The sequence below is a fragment of the Mauremys reevesii genome, linkage group 4 (assembly GCF_016161935.1).
Source record: "Mauremys reevesii isolate NIE-2019 linkage group 4, ASM1616193v1, whole genome shotgun sequence".
Lineage (NCBI taxonomy): Eukaryota > Metazoa > Chordata > Testudines > Geoemydidae > Mauremys > Mauremys reevesii.
Window position 1 is genome coordinate 92,092,911 of NC_052626.1, and position 20,047 is coordinate 92,112,957.

Sequence of the window (20,047 nt, forward strand, 5' to 3'; positions counted from 1 at the left end):
AGTTGGTCCAATAATGACCTCACCCACCTTGTCTCTCTAATAAGTTGCAGATTCAGTTACCTAAAACAGAGTCGCATATAGAGATGTTACATTTTTAGTGGGAACTAAAGCACATTCTTTTACTTAACCTCGCTAAGATGAGTAACTTAAAAAAAAAACCATAAATTTTAAATTAAAAAAGCACTTCCTGAGATTTCAAATACCAACAAAGTCCCCTAACACCTTAATCCTTCTGGGAAAAATAAAGTAAGCACCACGCAATATACTGTGTATGAGTATTTCAGAGAAGACCTTAAAACTGCATGGTCAATAGTTATTTTATTGTTTTATTTATTTAATAACGTACAGTGAGCCTGCATCTGGGTTCATCACCACAGCAAAGAGCAGAAATTAAAGATCCTATGACAAATCAGGTTTGCATTAGTATTTTTAGCCAATATGTTCCTTCTCCCACCCACACCTGGGCAGCATGCTGTGCACTGGTTGTCCAGTGCTGTCTCTCCAGTGGTGGCTGCGTTTTTCAGTGGTGGTGGATAAAAGACATTTGTGAAGTGCTTTGGAATGAAAACAGTAGTGCCAAGATTTTCAAAGCGCTAACCATACATCCTCTAAAAAACTTTAAAATCCTTTTAGTTTCTCAAGTTGGGCACTCAAAAGATGGAGACATCCAAAATCATTAGTCACTTGAAATATTTAATCTATTTAAGTACAAAATATGATTTTTTAAAATGACAACATAAACCAGATAATATTAAAATATGCTGTTTAGGAAAGTAGTTTTTAGTAAAGATATCTCAGTATACATTTAAATTGGGGTTGACCGTTTCAAAAAGCACTGCTAAAATCAGTAATATAATAAGATGGGATTAGGGTGACAGTGAGCTATAGGTAGAAGCACAGTTCATAGTACCATAAACTTGCAGATCTCCAAAGCAATCCAGGGGCATTAATTATTATTATTTATTATTTACATAAAGCTAGTGCACAAAGGGCCTGATCAGCGACAGGGCTTCATTGGACTCAGGAAGGTGTAAGCAGACACAATCCTTGCCCCAAAGAGCTCACAAGATGAGAGTCTGGTCTGTGCGTGGTTGAGAGATCTCTAGGAAGAAAAGACTAGATAACAATCTTCATGATTTAGTAAAAACTGTTTATGTTCTTTAAAACATTTCTAAAATAGTTTATCTGTAAAATATGTGGAATATACAACAATAAATGATAGTGTGGCAAGACACAGTATAAAGGTTTTAACGGTATGAGCTTGAAAATGATGTTTTCTTGTATGTGCACACATTTTACAAAGTACTTTAGAAATATTTCACAGTTTCTAAAAATTGTTATAGGTTGGGACATAGTGATCTGTTGAGAACATGTTCAGGGCAAGTCCATGGTATCTGTGGTTACTGTGATCCATTTATCCAAAACTCCTGATAGGGGCATGATGGAGTTTCAGCCAGTATTCCAGCACACAGACTAGAGCAATGGTTGCAGACCTCTGCCCTGCAAGCCCACAGTATTCCCACAGACTGGAGTTGTAGATTGCATTCCCCTCAGCTCGCACAGAATTCCCCATGCAAAGATAAATTAATCAGGTTTCCTGCAGGGGAGGTGGAGCCCTGGTTTATAAAGAGAAGTTGAAGACAAGAAGTTGTGTTTTAATGGGAATTGCGAAATTTTCATAAAAGGGAATTTCCAGAATTACAAAAATAACATCTGCCCTTGTTAAAGCACAGTACTTGCAGTGGCTTCATTTAGTCAATGTATTTCAATCATTCATTGTAGACTACTACTTTTTCCTAACTACTGCATAACATATCAACACAAGGATTAAGATTTTTTTTCTCCTAAACTCAAAAACATTCAATTAATATTCAAGAAGTCATTGTTTCTAAAAGCTTTTTAAAATTAATTGTTAAAATTAATCCATCATGCATAGGAATCCATTAACCTTTAATGCTATTTTAATTAGTGCTCTTCTCCACTTTAAGGCTGAAGTTTTGTTTGTAACTTCGAGGCTAGATATTCATGAACACCATATGCTCTTTTTGCTCAACAAACAGCATTATCACTTCAGGAAGGCACTCCTGGTGCTATGATGAGTAAAACAATATATTTTTTTTCAGACTGTAGATTGTTTAAACTTTTGAAGCATGAAACAAATCCAGTCATTATGGACTGCACTGCACTTAAAAACCATAAATTATTGACATCAGAATTAAGAATTTACCAAGCATTAAATCAGCAAGATGATTCACACTTTCAAGTGTAAACAATACAATCCATAGGGTTGCCATACCAACCTCAAAATGCCCATTAAAAAGTATCGTAATCACTTCAGCTCCCTTTTCCTGGTACTGAACAATTTCATTACTGTTTTTTTTTTCCTCACAGAAATGTCTGTTTTGAATTAGTCTATGACTTACAGAGTATGAAAAAGTTCTTTATTATTTCCTAAAGCTACTATGCCCAAGCAATAATAAGCCAGGACATCCTTCCTACAAAAGGTATTTGCTATTAAACATAAGACACTGGAAACATTTTAACCTAGTTATCAATCTTGGGGCCTTATAGTTGCCTATGGAGGCTACTTATCATAGCACCAGAAGTACTTTCATACTGGTGCTTTGTTCCCTTCTGTCCCCTTGGCAGCATAGCTCCTGCTCAGGTCTCTCCTGTGGATGCTTCCCTCAGATCCTTTCCTCTTATGTTTTGGAGGGTTCCACAGCATGTAGATGTGGTGGGGAAAATGAGGAGGAGAGCAGTTGTCCCACAGCCCTGCCTTCTCCCACCTTTCAGGGCTTCGGGGTGGGCGGGTGGTCAATGGAGGGGAAATTATGCCCCAGAAGCAGCATCTCTTCCTTTCATGGCCAATCCTGCCTAACTCTACTGGATTCTTGCCCACTATGTAGGCAGAGAACATACTGGAATTTTAGGCATACTGTAACTTTTCCAATGTTGGTTATAATTCCCAGTGCAACGAAGGCAAGGAAGTGGCTTACAGTAGAGTACTACTAATCTAGTGGAGGATTTTCAAAAGAGACTAAGTAATTTAGGAGCGCAAGACTTTCAGTGGGACTTTAGTCTTAAATCATGTAGGTGTTTTTGACACCCTGATCCCTAGTGAACATGAATTATGAAAATAATTATTAAAAGTAATAGGAGAAGGAAAGGAAAACTAGGTTTGGTTGTTTCGTTTCCCCCTCCCCTATTTTTTGGCTTTTTTTTTTTAACCTTGCAAATATGAGAACTATCAAGCCTGGTCTCCCTGGTATACTGGAGTCTCCCTTGAATGATGGAAAGATAGGGATTGGGAATTTTCTCAGCCCTTTGCTACAGGGACATATGTTGAATACTTAACAAGAGAGCTTTACCTGCACTTAATAGGAATTTGAGTGATAAAGATTAAAACAAAAACAAACTAAAACTAAAACTTTAATATTTCAATTAAAAATCCCATCCCCTCTCAGTTAATCAAGTTATTTCCAAAGTACCTGTAATGTCATAAATCTACTAGTTCTCTAGCTGTTCATAGAGTTTTCCAAGAAAAACAGAAGAGGTACACCTTTAATTTGTAATGTAAAACATAAACGAAAAAAACTTTTCTGGGAAAAAATGTAAAAAAAAATCTTTCAGACTTTTTTATACATAAAAATGGGAACAATATTAATAGTTATAAAATGCATATATGCATATCTATATATAGATATATATCATCTTAAGATCTCAAAGTACTTTACGGAGTTAGCTAAATAATATCTTCATTTTACAGATGGGAAACAGGCACAAACAGATCTAGTGACTTACGAAAGGTCACACAGGAAAGTCAGTAGCAAGGCTAGGATTAGAAACTCAAGACACCTGACTTTCAGTACTGAGTTCTAATCGCACTGCCTCACTATTTATTCTTGTGGGGTATTCCTATACTTTTCTTACCATATAATGAGAATCATCTGACAGGGAAAAAATACAGCAACTAATTTCTGGCAAGAAAAAGTTAATTTTTGAACTAGCTTTTAATATAATGAATAAATAGAATCAAAATCTTTATACTGAATATTTCAATATTTAAAAAGTGTCCAAAGTCTGAGCTCAGATCTGGATCAGAATCTGAATTTTGCTAATCTTCCCCATCTTTATAATGGGATGAACCAAACTCTAAGTGTTTTCAGTCCATTTCTGGATCTGACTTTTGCACCTTCAGCTCAACTATAGATTAAATGAATGATTAAAATATATACAGTCTTCTGAACGTTAGCAAGTATTTTACATAAGATATTCTAAATAGGTTCTCAGAAGTGCAATTAGCAACATGACTAACGTTGGTCAGATATAGGGTGACCAGACAGCAAATGCGAAAAATCGGGACAGAGTGTGGGGGGTAATAGGAGCCTATACAAGAAAAAGACCCCAAAATCAGGACTGTCCCTATAAAATCGGGACATCTGGTCACCCTAGTCAGATACCATTTGTTTTCTCATCCTTTCCCAAGTAGGAGAATTGTATGTGCAGTGAAGTGTTTTGTTTTGGTAGAGTTTTTTGTTGTTGCTTTTGTTTTGAATATAATGTTGCCTCATTATGTAGCTATTCAGTAGTGCCTACCAACAAACAACCAAATTAAAAAAACTAAATTGATAGCAATAACAAAGAAGAGAAGCACAAGAAGCTTATCAAGAGCTATGATGAAATCCTGGCCCCACTGAAGACAATGGGAGTTTTGTCATTGACTTTCTAGCCAGGATTTTACCCCCAGGAAGGATTAAATTTCAGCAACTTACTGTACAGTTGGATTTCTTGTTTGTCATGACAAGTATCATGAGATCATCCTTCAGCTCTGTAGATAGTATCCCTCCTGAACCAGTTTTGCACCTATAAGCAGAAGAGTATTGTTTTATTAGTTACAAAACATTAAAATGAATTCTAAGACTAAAGGAGTCAAAAGATACATATACTTGAATATGATCAGTACAAAAGTGGCAGCTATAATGGTGGCAAAAAGACAAGCAAGAAAAGAACAAAGGTTCAAAAGAGCAGAGGGCCAAGAACAGAAGATTATGGCCTCTATAGAATAGCAGTCTTGTGAAAGATAGATAGGTAGGATTAGAATGATAGCAGGAGGAAATCAGAGACACTGGAATAGGTATACACTTTAGCACAGATCCTCAAAGGTATTTAGGTGCCTAACGCCTACTGATTTCCTACATAAGTTTGAGGATCTGGGTCTCTAATCCTGTTTAACCAAGATTGGTTAATAGGAATAGTGTACCCAGACAGCAGTGAGCTCTTTAACCTTCCCACCTAGAAATGGCCAGAGCGAAGAAGTTGGGAAAAAAGAAGAAAAATTGCAAATGTCTGTATGACTACAATTGGAAGCATATAGGGCATGGATATCAGTGAAATGTTCATACAGCAAATACACAAAGCCCATTTACTGAGAGAGCTGTGAGAGTTGTCAGCGTAACAGGAACAGCAAAAGTGGATTTTGTAAAGCAGTAATGGTCCATCTCAGCAGTCTGTAATTTTATAGTGACTGGTTATGACACTCTCAGAAATCTGTACCACATTATCAGGCATCTTGAACCCTTAAATTATGTTGCAGATGATCCTGAAACTGTGTCATGCTATTGATTGTGAATTCTTTAAATACATTTTAATTTAAATAAACCAACTTGAAAACTTAATACCTCCTAAATATGGGGTCTGTAATTTGGCAAGACTGAAAGAGTGCTTTCCCACTTCATACTTTACCAAAAGACCACCTCTTTGGGCCTATTTGAAGTCTCAGAAGGGTGGGCATAAATCCACCAAAATGAAAGACCCACCACCTCATAAGAGAGAAGCCACTGAGCCCAGAAATGAACTAATTACTTGGGATTACAAATCTGAGCATAGGGACAGGTATCATGACTCATAAATACAAAATGAGGGAACTGGATGGTGTCTGTAAAGGTACAATGCCCACTGTTCGGCAAAGGAGTCAGTGGATGCCCTGCAGAGGAACCAGGCCCAGACACATGAATGAGCCAAGGCATGGATGGAGGAAGGCACCACAATCTCCTCACTGAACATCCTTCTGCTCCACTGATTATTGCCAGCTTGGCTATTGTCAGGAGGAAGCAGTCTGGTGCCTTTGTGGGGCTACAGATGGGACGTGCGTGGAGTAGAGGAACCAAGTGTGCTTAGAGGTAGAGCGAGAACCGCCACAGGCGTTAGCCTCTGAGGAGGGTTATACTTTCTTGCTGCGGGCGGAGAAGAGGATGTCTTTGGCTTCGGGGAAGGTTAGTTTGGCGGTGGGCTTTGAGTGAGACGCCCGCATGCCGTGCTGGCACCTCCCCGCGTCCAAAGAGCATCGGGCCCCACAGGCTGAGCGATGCACCCAGCGCCTCTCGGCTGTTTACATTCGCCTCTTGCCTGTGGCGCCGCTAAGGTTCACGTCTTCCCGCTCATCCCCGCTGTCCCGCGGGCTAGAACGGGTAAGGGACGCGGAGACTCTCACGGGACTCCAGCAGCTGGGGCTTTACAACGAACCGCAGAGCCGGGGCGCTACCGCACCACGCACAGCCGGGCTGTGGCTCCGCGGGGACCGGGACTGGCCGGTGTCCGCCAGGACCCACAGGGGGCGGGGCGGGGCAGAGCGGCCCGTAGCCCGGAAGCGGACTGTGCGCGGTCCCGGAAGTGACGCACCACCATCTTTCCGGTGCGGGCGGCGTGCTCTCTCCGGGCCAGCGAGCGGAGCCGTCGCGGCCATGAGCGTCCCGGCCTTTATCGATATCACCGAGGAGGACCAGGTTAGGGGCCCGGGGAAGCCGCGCTGGGTGTCCGCGATTTGGGCGCTGCAGCCGCCCCCCCTCCGGCCCGCACCGCGTGTCCGGCTGCTCCCCAACGTCCCGGGGCGCCGCAGGCGGCAGCGCCGGTCGGGCTCGTGCGGCGGAACCGGCCTCAAACCCGGCAGTGTCAAGCCGAGGGGCCCGGGCCAGCCGCGGCGGCGGGGGGGGGGCTAGTAGCCGCCCGGCTGTCGGGTGGGGGCAGCGAGCCCGCGGCGCGCCCGGGCTGTTAATGGCCTGGGGGGGACTCTCAGGAAGCTGCTGGAAACTCCCGCCCGCCCCTGTCGCTTGTGCTGTGGACACCCCCGGTCCCGTGCGTGCGTTGGGGGCTGGGCTGCCGTCGGGCCTGTCCCGGAACGGGGGTGGGGCTGGAAAGTGTTCACTGATCTTCATGCCGGTGTCCCCCTTCCTCGGCTGGTGCGTTCCAGAGCGAGAGAAGGCGAGTGAGGTGACATCTCGTATTGAACTAGCTGCAGTTGGTCGGAAAGACAAGCCCTGAAGAAGAGCGCTGCGTGGCTGGAGAGCTTGCCTTTCTCCCAGCTGCAGCTGGGCCAAGGAAAGATATTGCTTCACCCACCTTGTCTCTAATATCCTGGGACCAACAGCGCTACAACAACGCTGCAGATGTGGTCAGTTTCAGTCCATCCCAGAATGGCCCTAACCCTAATAGCTAGAAGTTGTAACTGGGCCTCAGTGCACTGAGCTTGAGGTGTGGTGGATTTTTCATACAAAGCCTTTCTAAAGTCAGAATTAATAATATACCAGAGCTATATGACTCTTTATCCCAGATGATCCTAGAGCACTTTATTGTCCGTATCATTTCACCTGTTCACAAAAATCTCTTTTAAGCTGAAACAAGGCAGTTTTTTAACAGTGCTCAGCAATATGAAACTCTTGATGACACTAAGCATATATATAGTATTGAATGGAAAGTTCAGTTTTATATCATTTTGCTGATATTTAATCTACAAATATTATAGGGTGTTACATTCTTTGTTAAAGACTAAACAGTATTTGCAAGACAAAAAAACCATTTCCTGAGACTAGAAAACAAATAAGTGAAGCACTGATGAACAATGGATTCATGACAGGTTTCAGAGTAGCAGCCGTGTTAGACTGTAGCCGCAAAAAGAACAGGAGTACTTGTGGCACCTTAGAAACTAACACATTTATTTCAGCATAAGCTTTCGTGGGCTACAGCTCACTTCTTCGGATGCATAGAATGTGTTCCACAAAAGCTTATGCTGAAATAAATTTGTTAGTTTCTAAGGTGCCACAAGTACTCCTGTTCTTTTAATGGATTCATGGGCCATTACACAAAGTAAAACTATTTCCCCATGCTTATACCCCCACCCCCCCCCAGTTCCTTACATCTCCTTGTCAATTGCTGGAAATGGGTCATTTTCATTACCACTACAAACAGTTCTTTTTCTCTTCTGCTGATAATAGCTCACCTTAACTGATCACTCTACTTATAGTGACCGGTTTCGGAGTAGCAGCTGTGTAGCCCACAAAAGCTTATGCGCAAATAAATTTTAGTCTCTAAGATGCCACAAGTAGTCCTGTTTTTTTGTGGATACAGACTAACACAGTTGCTACTCTGAAAACTGATGAACATGTTACATACCATTTTCTTTAAATGAATACTGGAATATATTACCTTTGTGCCTGTTGGAGCTCTGTAGACTGTGGGAATAGGAAATTGCAAAAGTTCCATTAAAATGCTTGAGAACTCCATGAGGCCCTTTAAAATAAACTTTGCTCAAAGTTAGAATAGGTTAGAACACTAAATTTAATGAATTGCTTATGTCTTTGATTAGTTCAAATATTATTTTATCCAGTATTGTCTCTTAATCCCCTCCTCCCAAATTCCATGCCTCTAACATCTTTTATTTCTGCCTCCTTCCTTCATTCCTTCCCTAGAGTCTACTTTGAGGAGAAAAAAAATAAAGTTAACTCAGATATCTGACATTACTTACATCTTTTATTCTTTCAACCTTCTTTGTATTAAAATTGCCATCATGGTATGGGTTAGCTCATATCTTTGAGCTGTTGCTTCAGTCTGTCTGTGGATGCCAGCACCTGCTCACTTTCTGAAGGCTTTTTAAAACTTATTTAAGTTCTGCAAAATAAATAAACAAACATTGAAAATACTCCCAAACCCCAGAGACTAGAAATTTGTGGCGTGAATGTCTACGTGCACTACTGTCTAGTAACAGCTCTTCAGATATTCAATCCAAAACCTCTTTAATGTAGTGTGGGGTTCTGAAATGTACTTTCCAGTTATTTCTTAAAAAATACCATGTTTGTTTAATTTTGATCCTTGACACAAAGATTTTTTTAAAGGCATTTATCTTTGTATTGCACTAGCACCTAAAGGTCTGGATCAGATCAGGGCCCCATGGTGCTGGTTGCTGTACAAACATGGCTTCTACTCAGTCATTTAGTAAAGTGTTGGATTATAAAGTTAAGGTATAGGCCTTGTCACCTGGGAAGAGGTGTGTTCTCAGCTAATTTGAGGTAAAATCTTAGAGAAGGTAAGGTATTTGTAGTTTTCACACAAGACTATGAGGGAAACACCTAACTCATGTGAAAAGTACAAACTGTCTTGCTTTTTACTAGGATTTTACCTCAAGTTAGCTAAACTGAGTTAAAAGCACGCTTTTTCATTCAAGCAAAGATAGCCAATAAGCTGTCGCTAGTAGTATGTACATTTGTATTAGTTTCTTTATTTCTTTAAAAGGCTGCAGAACTTCGAGCTTATCTGAAATCTAAAGGAGCTGAGATCTCTGAAGAGAACTCTGAAGGTGGACTTCACATTGACTTGGCTCAGATTATTGAAGTCTGTGATGTATGTCTAAAGGAGGATGATAAAGGTTTGTGTCTTTGAAAGTCTTGGTATGGATATTCTTGATTAGCATATTCAGGAACTTTATGATGACTGAGCTTGTGAGTCACCTTGAGTTACACAGAGCGCTTGTATGGCAGAGAGACCAAGAGTAAGAGTACTACTACTCGTAGGAAGCTCATTATGCATTAAGGAGGATTTTCAAAAGTGTTCAGCGTTGCTCCCATTTGAAGTCAGTGGTAAAATGCCTGTTGAATTAAATGGGAGCTAGGTCAGTGCTGGGAGTTCTTGAAAATCCCACCCTAACTTTTTAAAGGGACCAGCCTATATAAGAACATTAATTTTTGTCAGTAATAGAAGAATCCCAGCTGGGAACTTCAAAGCTGCTGTGTACTGAGGTTGTTCACTTACATTGAAAGTGATGTGATACCCTACTCACCCTGTCCTTGGCTGGTGTAAGTTCACAAATAGATGTAGAGGCCATGTAAGGCAGTGTTTAGTCTTGGTGGCATATGGTGTAGTGGTCTGTGGGAGTTAAGCCATTCTTTCCCTCCTCTCTTTGAATCTCCATAATGCAGATGCAAAAGAAGACAAAATAAATCATTTGGACAGACACCCTCTCAGATAACTGTTGGCAAGGTTTGGAGACCTGTTACACGGCCTTCACTACATAAAGACTCATACATGAACAGACTGTATTCAGTAGAAGTGTCAACATTATTATAGTACAACAGGCTCTTGTTAACCCACAATAGGGTTGTTAATAGGGCATAATTTCCCATAGTGGTGAAGAAACATGTTTCCTTCAGTGTAGTAGTTTAAACAAGGCAAAATGTGCCTGTATTCAGTCCTGTCTCTTGATGACATGCAGTTCCTTTGAAGAAATGAGAAATATAGTTTGGACTGTGTCTGAGATGGGTGATTAATCATGTACAACACCAATTTCCATTAAAAAAAATTAGTGGTGAAATAAGACTTGTTGCTGGTTAAAAGCAGGGGGGCCCATTCCAGTAAGTAGCAGCATAACTTTAAGAAGAATGAAGAAATTTGATGCAAGTTACGGTTAGTGTTGAGGGTAAACTAAATCAGTAACTCTGCCCTAGAAATTTAACATTGTCTTCTGAGACCTTTTGACAGGTTGCAGTACTAATTGCAGTAAATATTAAGTGTACTATGGCAGCCTTAACTGAGTTTCTGTGCATCCTATATTCTAAATGATTCTTTGTATATGGCTATATCTTTTAGGTGTGAGAAAATAGATACTGTTGTGACTGTCTTATTTGAAAGGATTAGGATTCATTTAGGGATGAATATTTATGAATATTGATCATTTAGCATCTTGCAGCAGACAAATGCATGTAAAATATATGGACAGGCCCCATAATTCCATAGCCAGAATGAAACTGAAGTAGCCTTATTTGGAGAAGATTATATTCATAATAGTCTGCCATGCTTGTCATGGGGAAGCTAATCATTTTTTTAAATTGCTTTTTGGGGTGTACAGTTAATCCCAGAAGTTATACATTGGGAACGCTAATCTCCATTTTGGCATTCTAGTGAGTCTGGTGAATTGGAATATTATAGTGATCTTTTTATTGAACATCAGTGTATTTGAGATTAAAGCTAGTTTGTGCAAGGACTGGGCGAACCAGGGGATTTGCTATTCCAGTGTAGATAGTGATGGAAAGTTGTTGCAAACTCGTGGCTGCTCAGTGACCAAGGTGCTCTTGGGTCTGTGCTGTCATGAGAAGGTGTCCATAGCACAAACTGCAACTATGGCTGGCATTAATTGGCAACCTTGTTGGCAGTCTCAATGAGAATTATATTCTTTGTAGGTTCTTGTACAGCTCTTATCACTGTATTATTTGAGTGCCTTCCAGTTGTGCGTTAAGCAATGTAATGAACATTTGTGAAATGTAGTTAATTTTCTCCCCAGGAGGGGAGTGTGTCTGTGGGTGGGGGGAGATTGTTTGCAGTTTAGTGTTTTGGTACGTTTTTTTAAATATGTATAGACATGTCTGCTCTAACAAACATACAGTGACAAGTCAAAGTGCACCTTGCACTTGCAGAGGAAATGAGCTTTATTGATGGTCCTTAGTTTCTGTGGGAGTTTGTTCTACGGTCTGGGACTGACTCCTGAAAAAGCTTTGTCTCTGGCAGATCAGCTTTACCCTTGTGATAAAGTACCATTGTTCCTGAGGTACAGGGTTGTCGATCACAGTCGTCATTCTGAAATTTTAGGCAATCTTTTAGATGTGCTGAACCCAAGCCATTGAGTGTTTGAAGATAGGGATGGAGACCTTGACATTTACATTGGCTTCCCATAAAATATTGAGATTGATGTCATAGAGAACAAATTCTCTTTCCACCTTAGAAGTGGAAAATAAATAAGGTTGAGATACGCTGGCAGGGAATTGCAGGTTAAACTGAGCTGCAGTCACACACATTCTATTGTCCAGTTTAATAACTGATTTTGTAAAAAGCCTTTGAGACTGGAATTGCCCTTTTCCAGTATGTCTTGCTGAGACAAAATAAGCATTTGTGGCAGGAGTATTTCTAGCACTGATGAACTAATTGTTGCCTGCAGTGTTAAGTTGATGCATGTTTTGTTTACGTGTAGATGTTGAAAGTGTAATGAACAGTGTAGTATCTCTGCTTCTTATCCTGGAACCTGACAAACAAGAAGCTTTGATTGAAAGCCTGTGTGAGAAGTTGGTCAAATTTCGGGAAGGTGAGCGTCCATCTCTGAGGCTGCAGCTGTAAGTATCCCTTAGGGATCAGGGGGACTAAAATATTTTATAAAATATCCTTCCTTTCAGGAGGAGTGATAGTCATGTGTATATGTTTTGGTTTGTTTTTTGTTTTTAAGTACAGCCCCGGGAATTGAAAACTGGCTTCTACTGAAACTTTGTGCATGTGTGACCTTTGCATTTTTGTAACCTTTTTGCCTGTTTTCCCCTTATGTACAAATGGGGATACCTACCTACCTCACTGGGTTATTCTGAGGCTGAATTTATTAATATTTTTAGAGAGCTTTGAGATCCTCTGATGCAAGGTGCTATAAAACAGTAAGCCATTATCATCTCTGTCCTAGCACTGAGATGATGGTGGTTAGAGCCCTGTGCGAATACAAAACTTACATCCGTGGGTATCCGCGGAGCTGCAGGGCTATAGCCACAACGAGCGAGAGTAGCAGGCTCACTGGCAGTTATCCCTGGTCTCACCAGTATGCGCAAGCAACTTGCACATTCCTGGACCGCTGCGTGGAAGGGACTCCTGTCTGAGAGCATGCAAGCTGCTTGCACACACTATTGCAACCAAGGACAGCTGCTTGTGAGCCTTGTGCCTGGCTCTGTGGATGGGGGTGGGGACAGTCCAGTCACGCCGGAGGAGCTGCCCAGGCTCGGTGCTGGCTCCTACTAGTGGTGGCCCAACATACTGCTGCTTTTGCTGCTGCAGTTCCTGACCCAGTCACTGGCCATGGCCCCGCTGGCCTCACTCGTTGCTAGAGCCCTGCATCTCCACGAATATCTGCTTTATATCTGCGGATATACATTTTGTATCCACACAGGGCTCTAATGGTGGTTAGACAGATTTTATATGCTAGTACACGTCAGTGGACACATTGATGTCTGTGCACATTCACTTCAATTGCCAAACCTGCTAGGGTTAATTGATTTGTTCTTTGTGGTTTAGGCTGAGCAATCTCTTCCATGGTATGGATAAGAATACTCCTGTGAGATATACAGTCTACTGCAGCCTTATTAAAGTGGCCTCAGCATGTGGTGCCATTCAGTACATTCCAACTGAACTAGATCAGGTAATTGATGTGGTGTCACTGTGCGCGGTCTGTTGTTAAAGGGTAGTCAGAGGTAATACATAGTGGCTATCACTATTAAAAATTGTCAAAGTCAATTGGAATAAAAAGCAGATTTTTAATTGTGAGGTTTTTGACCTTTTAAAAGTTTTTGACCCTACAATCGAGGTCAAACTGCTCTTCACAACAAACTAGAAAGTAAACCTCTCTTCTTGATGTTAAACACATCAGATCTGTCTGAGCTTTGTTTGAATATGCAGGGTGTGGAAAATGTGCTGTAACCAGCTTTGGGACACTAGTTTGATGTCCCTCATTATGGAGGCCGAGATCTGTATGCCCACTCTCCTCCTTTAGGAAGAGGGTGCGAGGTACTGATTTGGAGCCCTCCAGTGGTGCACTTTCCTGATTTTGGACTGTGGAGTGAATACCTGGAAGAGCCAGACAGGGATCTCTGAGAAAGATCCTTTCCATCATTCTTTTTCCTCTTCAGGAGAGCTTGGATCATGTTTAAGTGGGCAGTGTTTGTAATTCTAACGTTAACAGTCAGATTACTCTTCAGAAAACGTTAGCAGCACTTCTTTTTTAATTGTTTTCTATGTAGGTTCGAAAGTGGATTTCTGACTGGAATCTCAGCACAGAGAAAAAACATACTCTTCTGAGACTGCTATATGATGCACTGGTGGACTGCAAGAAGAGGTATGTTGAGTTAAATAAGAGACTAGAGAATTTCAATAGTTTTAAATTAGTATATAGTGTGAGATTTGGGGGAAATAGTATTTCATTACACTATTCTTTACTGTAAATCTTTTAAATCTCCTCAAATACATCTGGACATACTTTTATTACTACTTAGACTAATATTTAAGAGCTCTTTTAATTTTAAGTTAAACTGTTTTCTCTTAAAACAGAGGGGGGCAAACTACAGCCCTCAGGCCCCATCTGGCCCGCAGGACCCTTCCCTCTGGCCCCCGAGCTCCTTCCAGGGAGCAGGGTCAGGACAGGCTTGCGGAGGAGCCAGCCCAACTCCCCGGTAGCACAGTGAATGGGGCAGAGGCTAGCCCCTGGCCCCTCTCCTTCTGCTCCCCTCCCTCCTTACCTCCCTTGCAGTCACAGTTTCTCCCTGCACCTGGGCAGCGTGGCTGCAGCTCCAGCCGGGTGGCACGGCTATAGCCCCACTAGACCTGGTGCTCCAGGGTGGCATGGCAGGGAGCAAGGAGAGTTCTGGGAGGGGGGGAGGCGAGGAGCAGGGAGAGTTGGATAGGGGGGCGTCGGGGTGGGGAGCAGGGGAGGTTAGATGGGGTGGAGGTCCCAGAGGTGATCGGGGATGGGGAGCAGGGGAGGTTGGATAGGATGCGGGAATCCTGGGGATGGTCAGGGAGCAGAGAGCAGGGGTGTTTGGATAGCATGCGGGAGTCCCGGGGGGTGGGGAGCAGGGGGGGTTGGATGGCGGTGGGGGTTCTGGGGGGCTGGGTGGCGGGTGAGGGCCAGGCCACGCCTCACTGTTTGGGGAGGCATAGCCTCCCTCAGCCTTCCCTATCTGTCCCTCCATACAATTTCTGTACCCGATGTGGCTCTAGGGCCAAAAAGTTTGCCCACCCCGTCTTAGAAGATACTAAAGTTAGCAGTGGGTTGATTGAAAGCTATAAACTTAGAAAAGTAAAACTTTTGCTTTCCATCTAGAAATGATAGCATATGCCAAGTTTATTATTTAATTGAGCTTTGATGTTTTAAATCTGTATAGTGCCATCTCTATTGTTCAGTTGGTGTGTGTGTGTGTGGGGTGTCTATTAATCAAAGTTATCACAATCAGTGTGCTGTTATAAACATTACCTTTGAGACAAAGCTTTGCACTAGACATGGAAATTAATGTTAATATAATACCTGCTGAATTGTTTTAAAATCTCATGGGGGACCACAATAGGAGTCTTTGATCTAATGAACTAGGCTGACCAAAGTAATTTGACATCTTAAGTAATTCTGTACAGTCTACCTGCAAATTAATTTTAGTGTTAATAAATTGACAGCAGCTCTTGTTTGCACACATCAGCATAACTCTTTACATTTACTGATAAGAGAGGATAAACAAGAGGCACAAACCTTCCCTTCACAAAAGTAAACTTTTTTCATTCAGATTTAAATAAGGAATTGTTATACAACAGTTTCAGGATTTTTGGTATGATTTTAACACGCCTCACTTCCTTTATGTAGATGGACAGCCCTCTTTATCTTTGTGGACAAGCAGGCATCTTATTTTAATATGCTTATTATCACAGCCCCTCAGAATATTATAAAAACAACAAAGAGTCCAGTGGCACCTTAAAGACAACAGATTTATTTGGGCATAAGCTTTCATGGGTAAAAAACCTCACTTTTTCAGATCACCGAACTCCTTGTTGTTTTTGTGGATACAGACTAACATGGCTACCCTCTGATACTTGACACCATGTCAGAATATTATGCACACACTTTTGGTATCCCTTCCCTTCACTTAATTAAAAAGGATTTGAGGTTATTAAAATACTTGTAATTAAAGGTTTGAGGTTTTGGTCAGGTTTTTGGGAGGGCAGCATGGTTGTGGTGGTGGTTTTTGCTGCTTGCCTGCTGCAAGAAGAGGGCAAAAAAACCTATTTAAATGAATCGTTGAGATGAATGGTTTTCAGTTTGTATAAACTGCTAGATTTCACATATGGCAAACAGGGATCAACTACTCATGGGTTCCACTGGTCATGGATGTTGGGAAATGGCTGTGTTGGCTCTCACTCAGGGGATCCTGCCCTAAATTGGGGTAAGGCTCCCAAGATGGCTAAGCTGGTATCAGGGATGATTTACAATGATACTGTGGTGTAAAACTGGCTTCACTGTAGCCAAGGATCTGAGCTGTAACCTTCATTCAACTTCTTACTCATTCAGCCATTTTCACTAGAATACTTTTGCACGGATGAGACTACATAGCAGCTCTCAGGCCAAAATAATACTTACACATCCTTTGAGAGGTTAACTAAAAACCTTGTATGTAATGAAGTGTATATGCTTTATGTTTGAAAAGTTAATATATATTTCTACTCTGTAAAAACTTCTTATTCCACCAATTGAATTATAGAGCCCTATGTTTTTCTAAAGCAAAACAATAATTAGCTTACTGCAAACATTACAAATGTTGTTAAAAATAAGCCAAGATAAAAAGGATCATCCATTTAAGTCATCTAATTAAAAGAAAAGCTATTTGCAATTGAACTACCTTGCTTTTCCATTATCATTTTCAAATTCCACTTGGAGATCTTTGAATTGAAGAGGAAGTTAACAAATTGGCTCCAGTTGTGTCTTTTAAACAGTTAACCGTTTTCTAACTTGACTAGTTATCAAATCTGTATATGAATTAATTTTTCTTTAAATTGTCTTGTTTTTGGTAATGTATTCCACTTTACTATCAAAATTGTAAAAAAAATCTTCACTATAGAGTTAAGTATTAAAAATATCTTTCACAAACTCCTACGTGCATGGTACTACCATCTGGGTCAGTGCAGACTTTGCAATTAATAGGATGATTTTTCAGAGCACCTTACTCTTCTTAGGGGAAGGAAAATAAGGAATGACCTTTGACCTAGATCATTCTCCTGGATCAATGGGCAGGCACTATCTGCAGTACTCTGGGAAACTCAAAGCAGCATTCCAGCCTCAGCATTCAGGAATGTTGCTAGACCTAGCAGTATGAAAAGATAAATGGGAATGGAAAAATTAAGTGATAAAGACATACTTCAATTACTTTGTCTGTTTATAAACAAAGGACATGGAGAAATAATTATTTTGGAGAACTGACGTTTTTGACTTTCTGATTTCTCACCAGCTGTTGTAAGATGGATTGCTATGTATAGCTAATGGATCTTCCATAGTGCATGACCATAAAATGTACAGTTCCAGTAACTTCTGAAGGCTACTTTAAATACAGATGTTAAACATGCACACTTCCATCCCACAGTAATAGGGGAGAATTTGCTTTATGGAGACCTCTCCTGCTACTTTCTGGCGGAAGTCTCCTATTCTAATGTTCAAGAATCATCGGGAGTCCTTGGAGTAAGAAAACAATATTAATTTTTCCACAATGAACTGAGGAAAATTGGAAGATGGCAGGGGTTGCATTATTTCTGAGATCTTTATTGGTAGCTGAATTTGGTTGGGGAGATGTTTTTTCCCTCCCTGCTCTTTGTGCCTCTTCCTGCTGAGATTGTCCAGTAGAGCTTTGTGCCTTAGCTGCTGCAGCTCAGCTGTAGCAGAGTGAAACTGCTAGGCATAGCAGACTCTCTTCTCTTCCAGTGTGCTGGTGCTCCCAAGGAAGTACTCAGCACTGATCTTGCAAGATCATTAGTTGTATCCTCCCACTGAGATTTTAAAATGTAGAGGGACTTATGATTTCCAAATCTTGTTTAAACCCCCCGTATACTCTGTTCCCCGTCTCACCTCTCTATTATACCTGGTTTCAGCTACCTCCTTCCCATTGACTTTTTGTCTAATCATACATCTAGATTGGCCAGTGCAACTGAAAGTATTTGCCTGGATTGTCTTGCTAGAAGAATATTAAAAATACAAGTATGCATAACACAGGAGATATACGGCATAGTAGAGAGCTTTTGTAAAATGTTGCCATGTTCAGCGCCCAAAATTGAACTGAATTAAATAGGGCAGAAATGTCTTTTATACTTATTCTAAGGGAATGTAAAGAAGGGGAGGGGAGTTGAATTTCTTGACATTCTTAATTTGACATTTTCTGGAAGTACAAGTGAAAACTCCTTTGTTTTCTAAAAAGTGAGCAGCAAATATTTTCTCTAAAATGAGCTAAATGCCCTGTAGCAAGGGTAAGAGCAGGGCTCTATTGCTACACAGCAGGCTTGTCCTAAATTCTGCAGCAGATCAGATCAATTCAAAATAGAGTTTAATGTTAAATATGAAAATATTACAACCAGAACAGTATTTTTTGTGAGTTTTTATTTTAGTTTAGTTTCTAATTTTTTCACTTTCAAAGTGCTGCAGAATTGAAATTAAATTATCAGTGGAAAAACTGGAAATCTTGGCAGATGGGTGGAAAATGTCATCGCTTTTGGCAGCTGGGAAGTTGTAGGAGGCAGTTTGAGATAAACACACTAGCTGGATGTGTCTACTAAAATGATCAGCAATGAAATAGTTAACATTGTCCAATGTTAAAACTAAAGTATCTAGTCTTCAGTGTGTAACTCAGGATCTCTCATGTGCTTTAGTAAAAACGTACGTTTTTTAGCGGTGAAGGCAAGGCCTAAATTTTAATAACTAGGTTTGGAGGTAGCAGCTTTCTGAGATGCATGGGGCAGCCATTATTTTGATGTAATTGTCTACGCACAGTAAACCTCATCCTAAATTGGTTCAATGTGTGTGTCTTCACTAGAGGTTTATGCTGTGCACTGTGTTGGTGTAAGTTTGCCAGTGCAAAAATCTCTAATGTAGACACTGCCTTAGGGCTAGGCTACATACAAACAGCTACTATATTGGCTGTAACAACTTAAACCTCTTGTCTTTCAAAATAATCGTTCACATGCAGACGGGCATGAAAATGCCTTTGTCAGCTTTTAAGTCATACCTTTTGTTATTTTGGTGCAAGTTTGTGTGTAGACTAGACCTTATGCAGACAGCACTTCATCAGTTGATTTTCCAAAGGTGAACCAACTGTATTCACAACCATAAAGGGCTAGAATCTTAATTTTTTTTTAAAAGTAAGCTTTGATCATGGAACAAAATTCTGCAGCAATAGCAGTTCTGTGACAGATTCCGCTGCATACACAACACCTTGGGCAAAAGAGATGTTTTCCCATTTGATCCATCTCCAGATTGAATCAGCTATCTCTTGTTTCCCATCATGCCAGAATTCTGTGGGAGCTTGAAGCCTCTTCTTATAGAGGCTCTGATAAGTGGCAGCTTTGCAAGGTGTCTTCTTGAATATTAATTTCCTTAATAATAACATAATGCAAAAAAGAACAGTGCTATAAAAATACAAAAACACCTCTCACCTGAGCCCCCTATGGGCTAGCCATATGTGGGTGGTTACGATTCATCACTTGGTTTCTGCCCTTTGTGACTTGTTCAGAGTTCATGGTTAAATGTAACTAGATACATGCTGACTATACTGCTAAAGCTTGCAGTCTGCGGCTTTCCATTCATAAAACTCTACTTGTTTCATTTAAGAACAAATTTGCAGATATTCTAAATGGATCACAGAAGGAAATCCACAGTGCCTGGAATTGCTGTAAAGGAAATGTTCAGATTTTCATGTTACAAAAATACTCTGACACTCTGAAGGTTAGAATAATCAGTTTGAGCTTCTTACTAACAAGCAAAATAGAGCTGATAGTGAAGGGAGCCCCGATGTTATGTGTAGAGGGAAGGAGGGGAGAAGGAATCTTTTTCATCAATGTATTAGACATTTTTCAGAAAAGTGCATTAATTAGTATCCTTCTGACTGAGATTTGATTCCAAATGTAGATTAGCCCCTTTGAAAGCAAGTAGTAAGATAGTTCCAGGAGAGACTTGTTAGTGATT

At 40.8% G+C, this 20,047-nt stretch overlaps 2 protein-coding genes across 5 annotated transcripts in view; one reads left to right on the forward strand and one right to left on the reverse strand.

The window, feature by feature from the left end:
* WT1 (WT1 transcription factor) overlaps window positions 1-6,617 on the reverse strand; it is a 137,082-nt gene extending 130,465 nt beyond the window's left edge. Inside the window, exons 1-2 of one of the 2 annotated variants that reach the window (XM_039536348.1) lie at window positions 6,526-6,617; window positions 4,776-4,866 (exon numbers count right to left, since the gene is read on the reverse strand). In XM_039536348.1, the coding sequence (XP_039392282.1) occupies window positions 4,776-4,814 (39 nt within the window). In that variant the 5' untranslated portion in view covers window positions 4,815-4,866; window positions 6,526-6,617. Of the gene's footprint in view, window positions 1-4,775; window positions 4,867-6,408 lie in introns of both variants that reach the window. The other variant, XM_039536347.1, reaches the window with a different exon arrangement.
* A 12-nt stretch (window positions 6,618-6,629) lies between these two features.
* The window catches only part of EIF3M (eukaryotic translation initiation factor 3 subunit M), a 28,402-nt gene continuing 14,984 nt past the window's right edge, over window positions 6,630-20,047 (forward strand). Inside the window, exons 1-5 of one of the 3 annotated variants that reach the window (XM_039536341.1) lie at window positions 6,630-6,785; window positions 9,565-9,697; window positions 12,290-12,428; window positions 13,366-13,489; window positions 14,088-14,182. In XM_039536341.1, coding sequence (XP_039392275.1) covers window positions 6,744-6,785; window positions 9,565-9,697; window positions 12,290-12,428; window positions 13,366-13,489; window positions 14,088-14,182 — 533 coding nt within the window. In that variant the 5' untranslated portion in view covers window positions 6,630-6,743. Of the gene's footprint in view, window positions 6,786-7,302; window positions 7,451-9,564; window positions 9,698-12,289; window positions 12,429-13,365; window positions 13,490-14,087; window positions 14,183-20,047 lie in introns of those variants that run through there. The other 2 variants (XM_039536343.1, XM_039536342.1) reach the window with 2 other exon arrangements.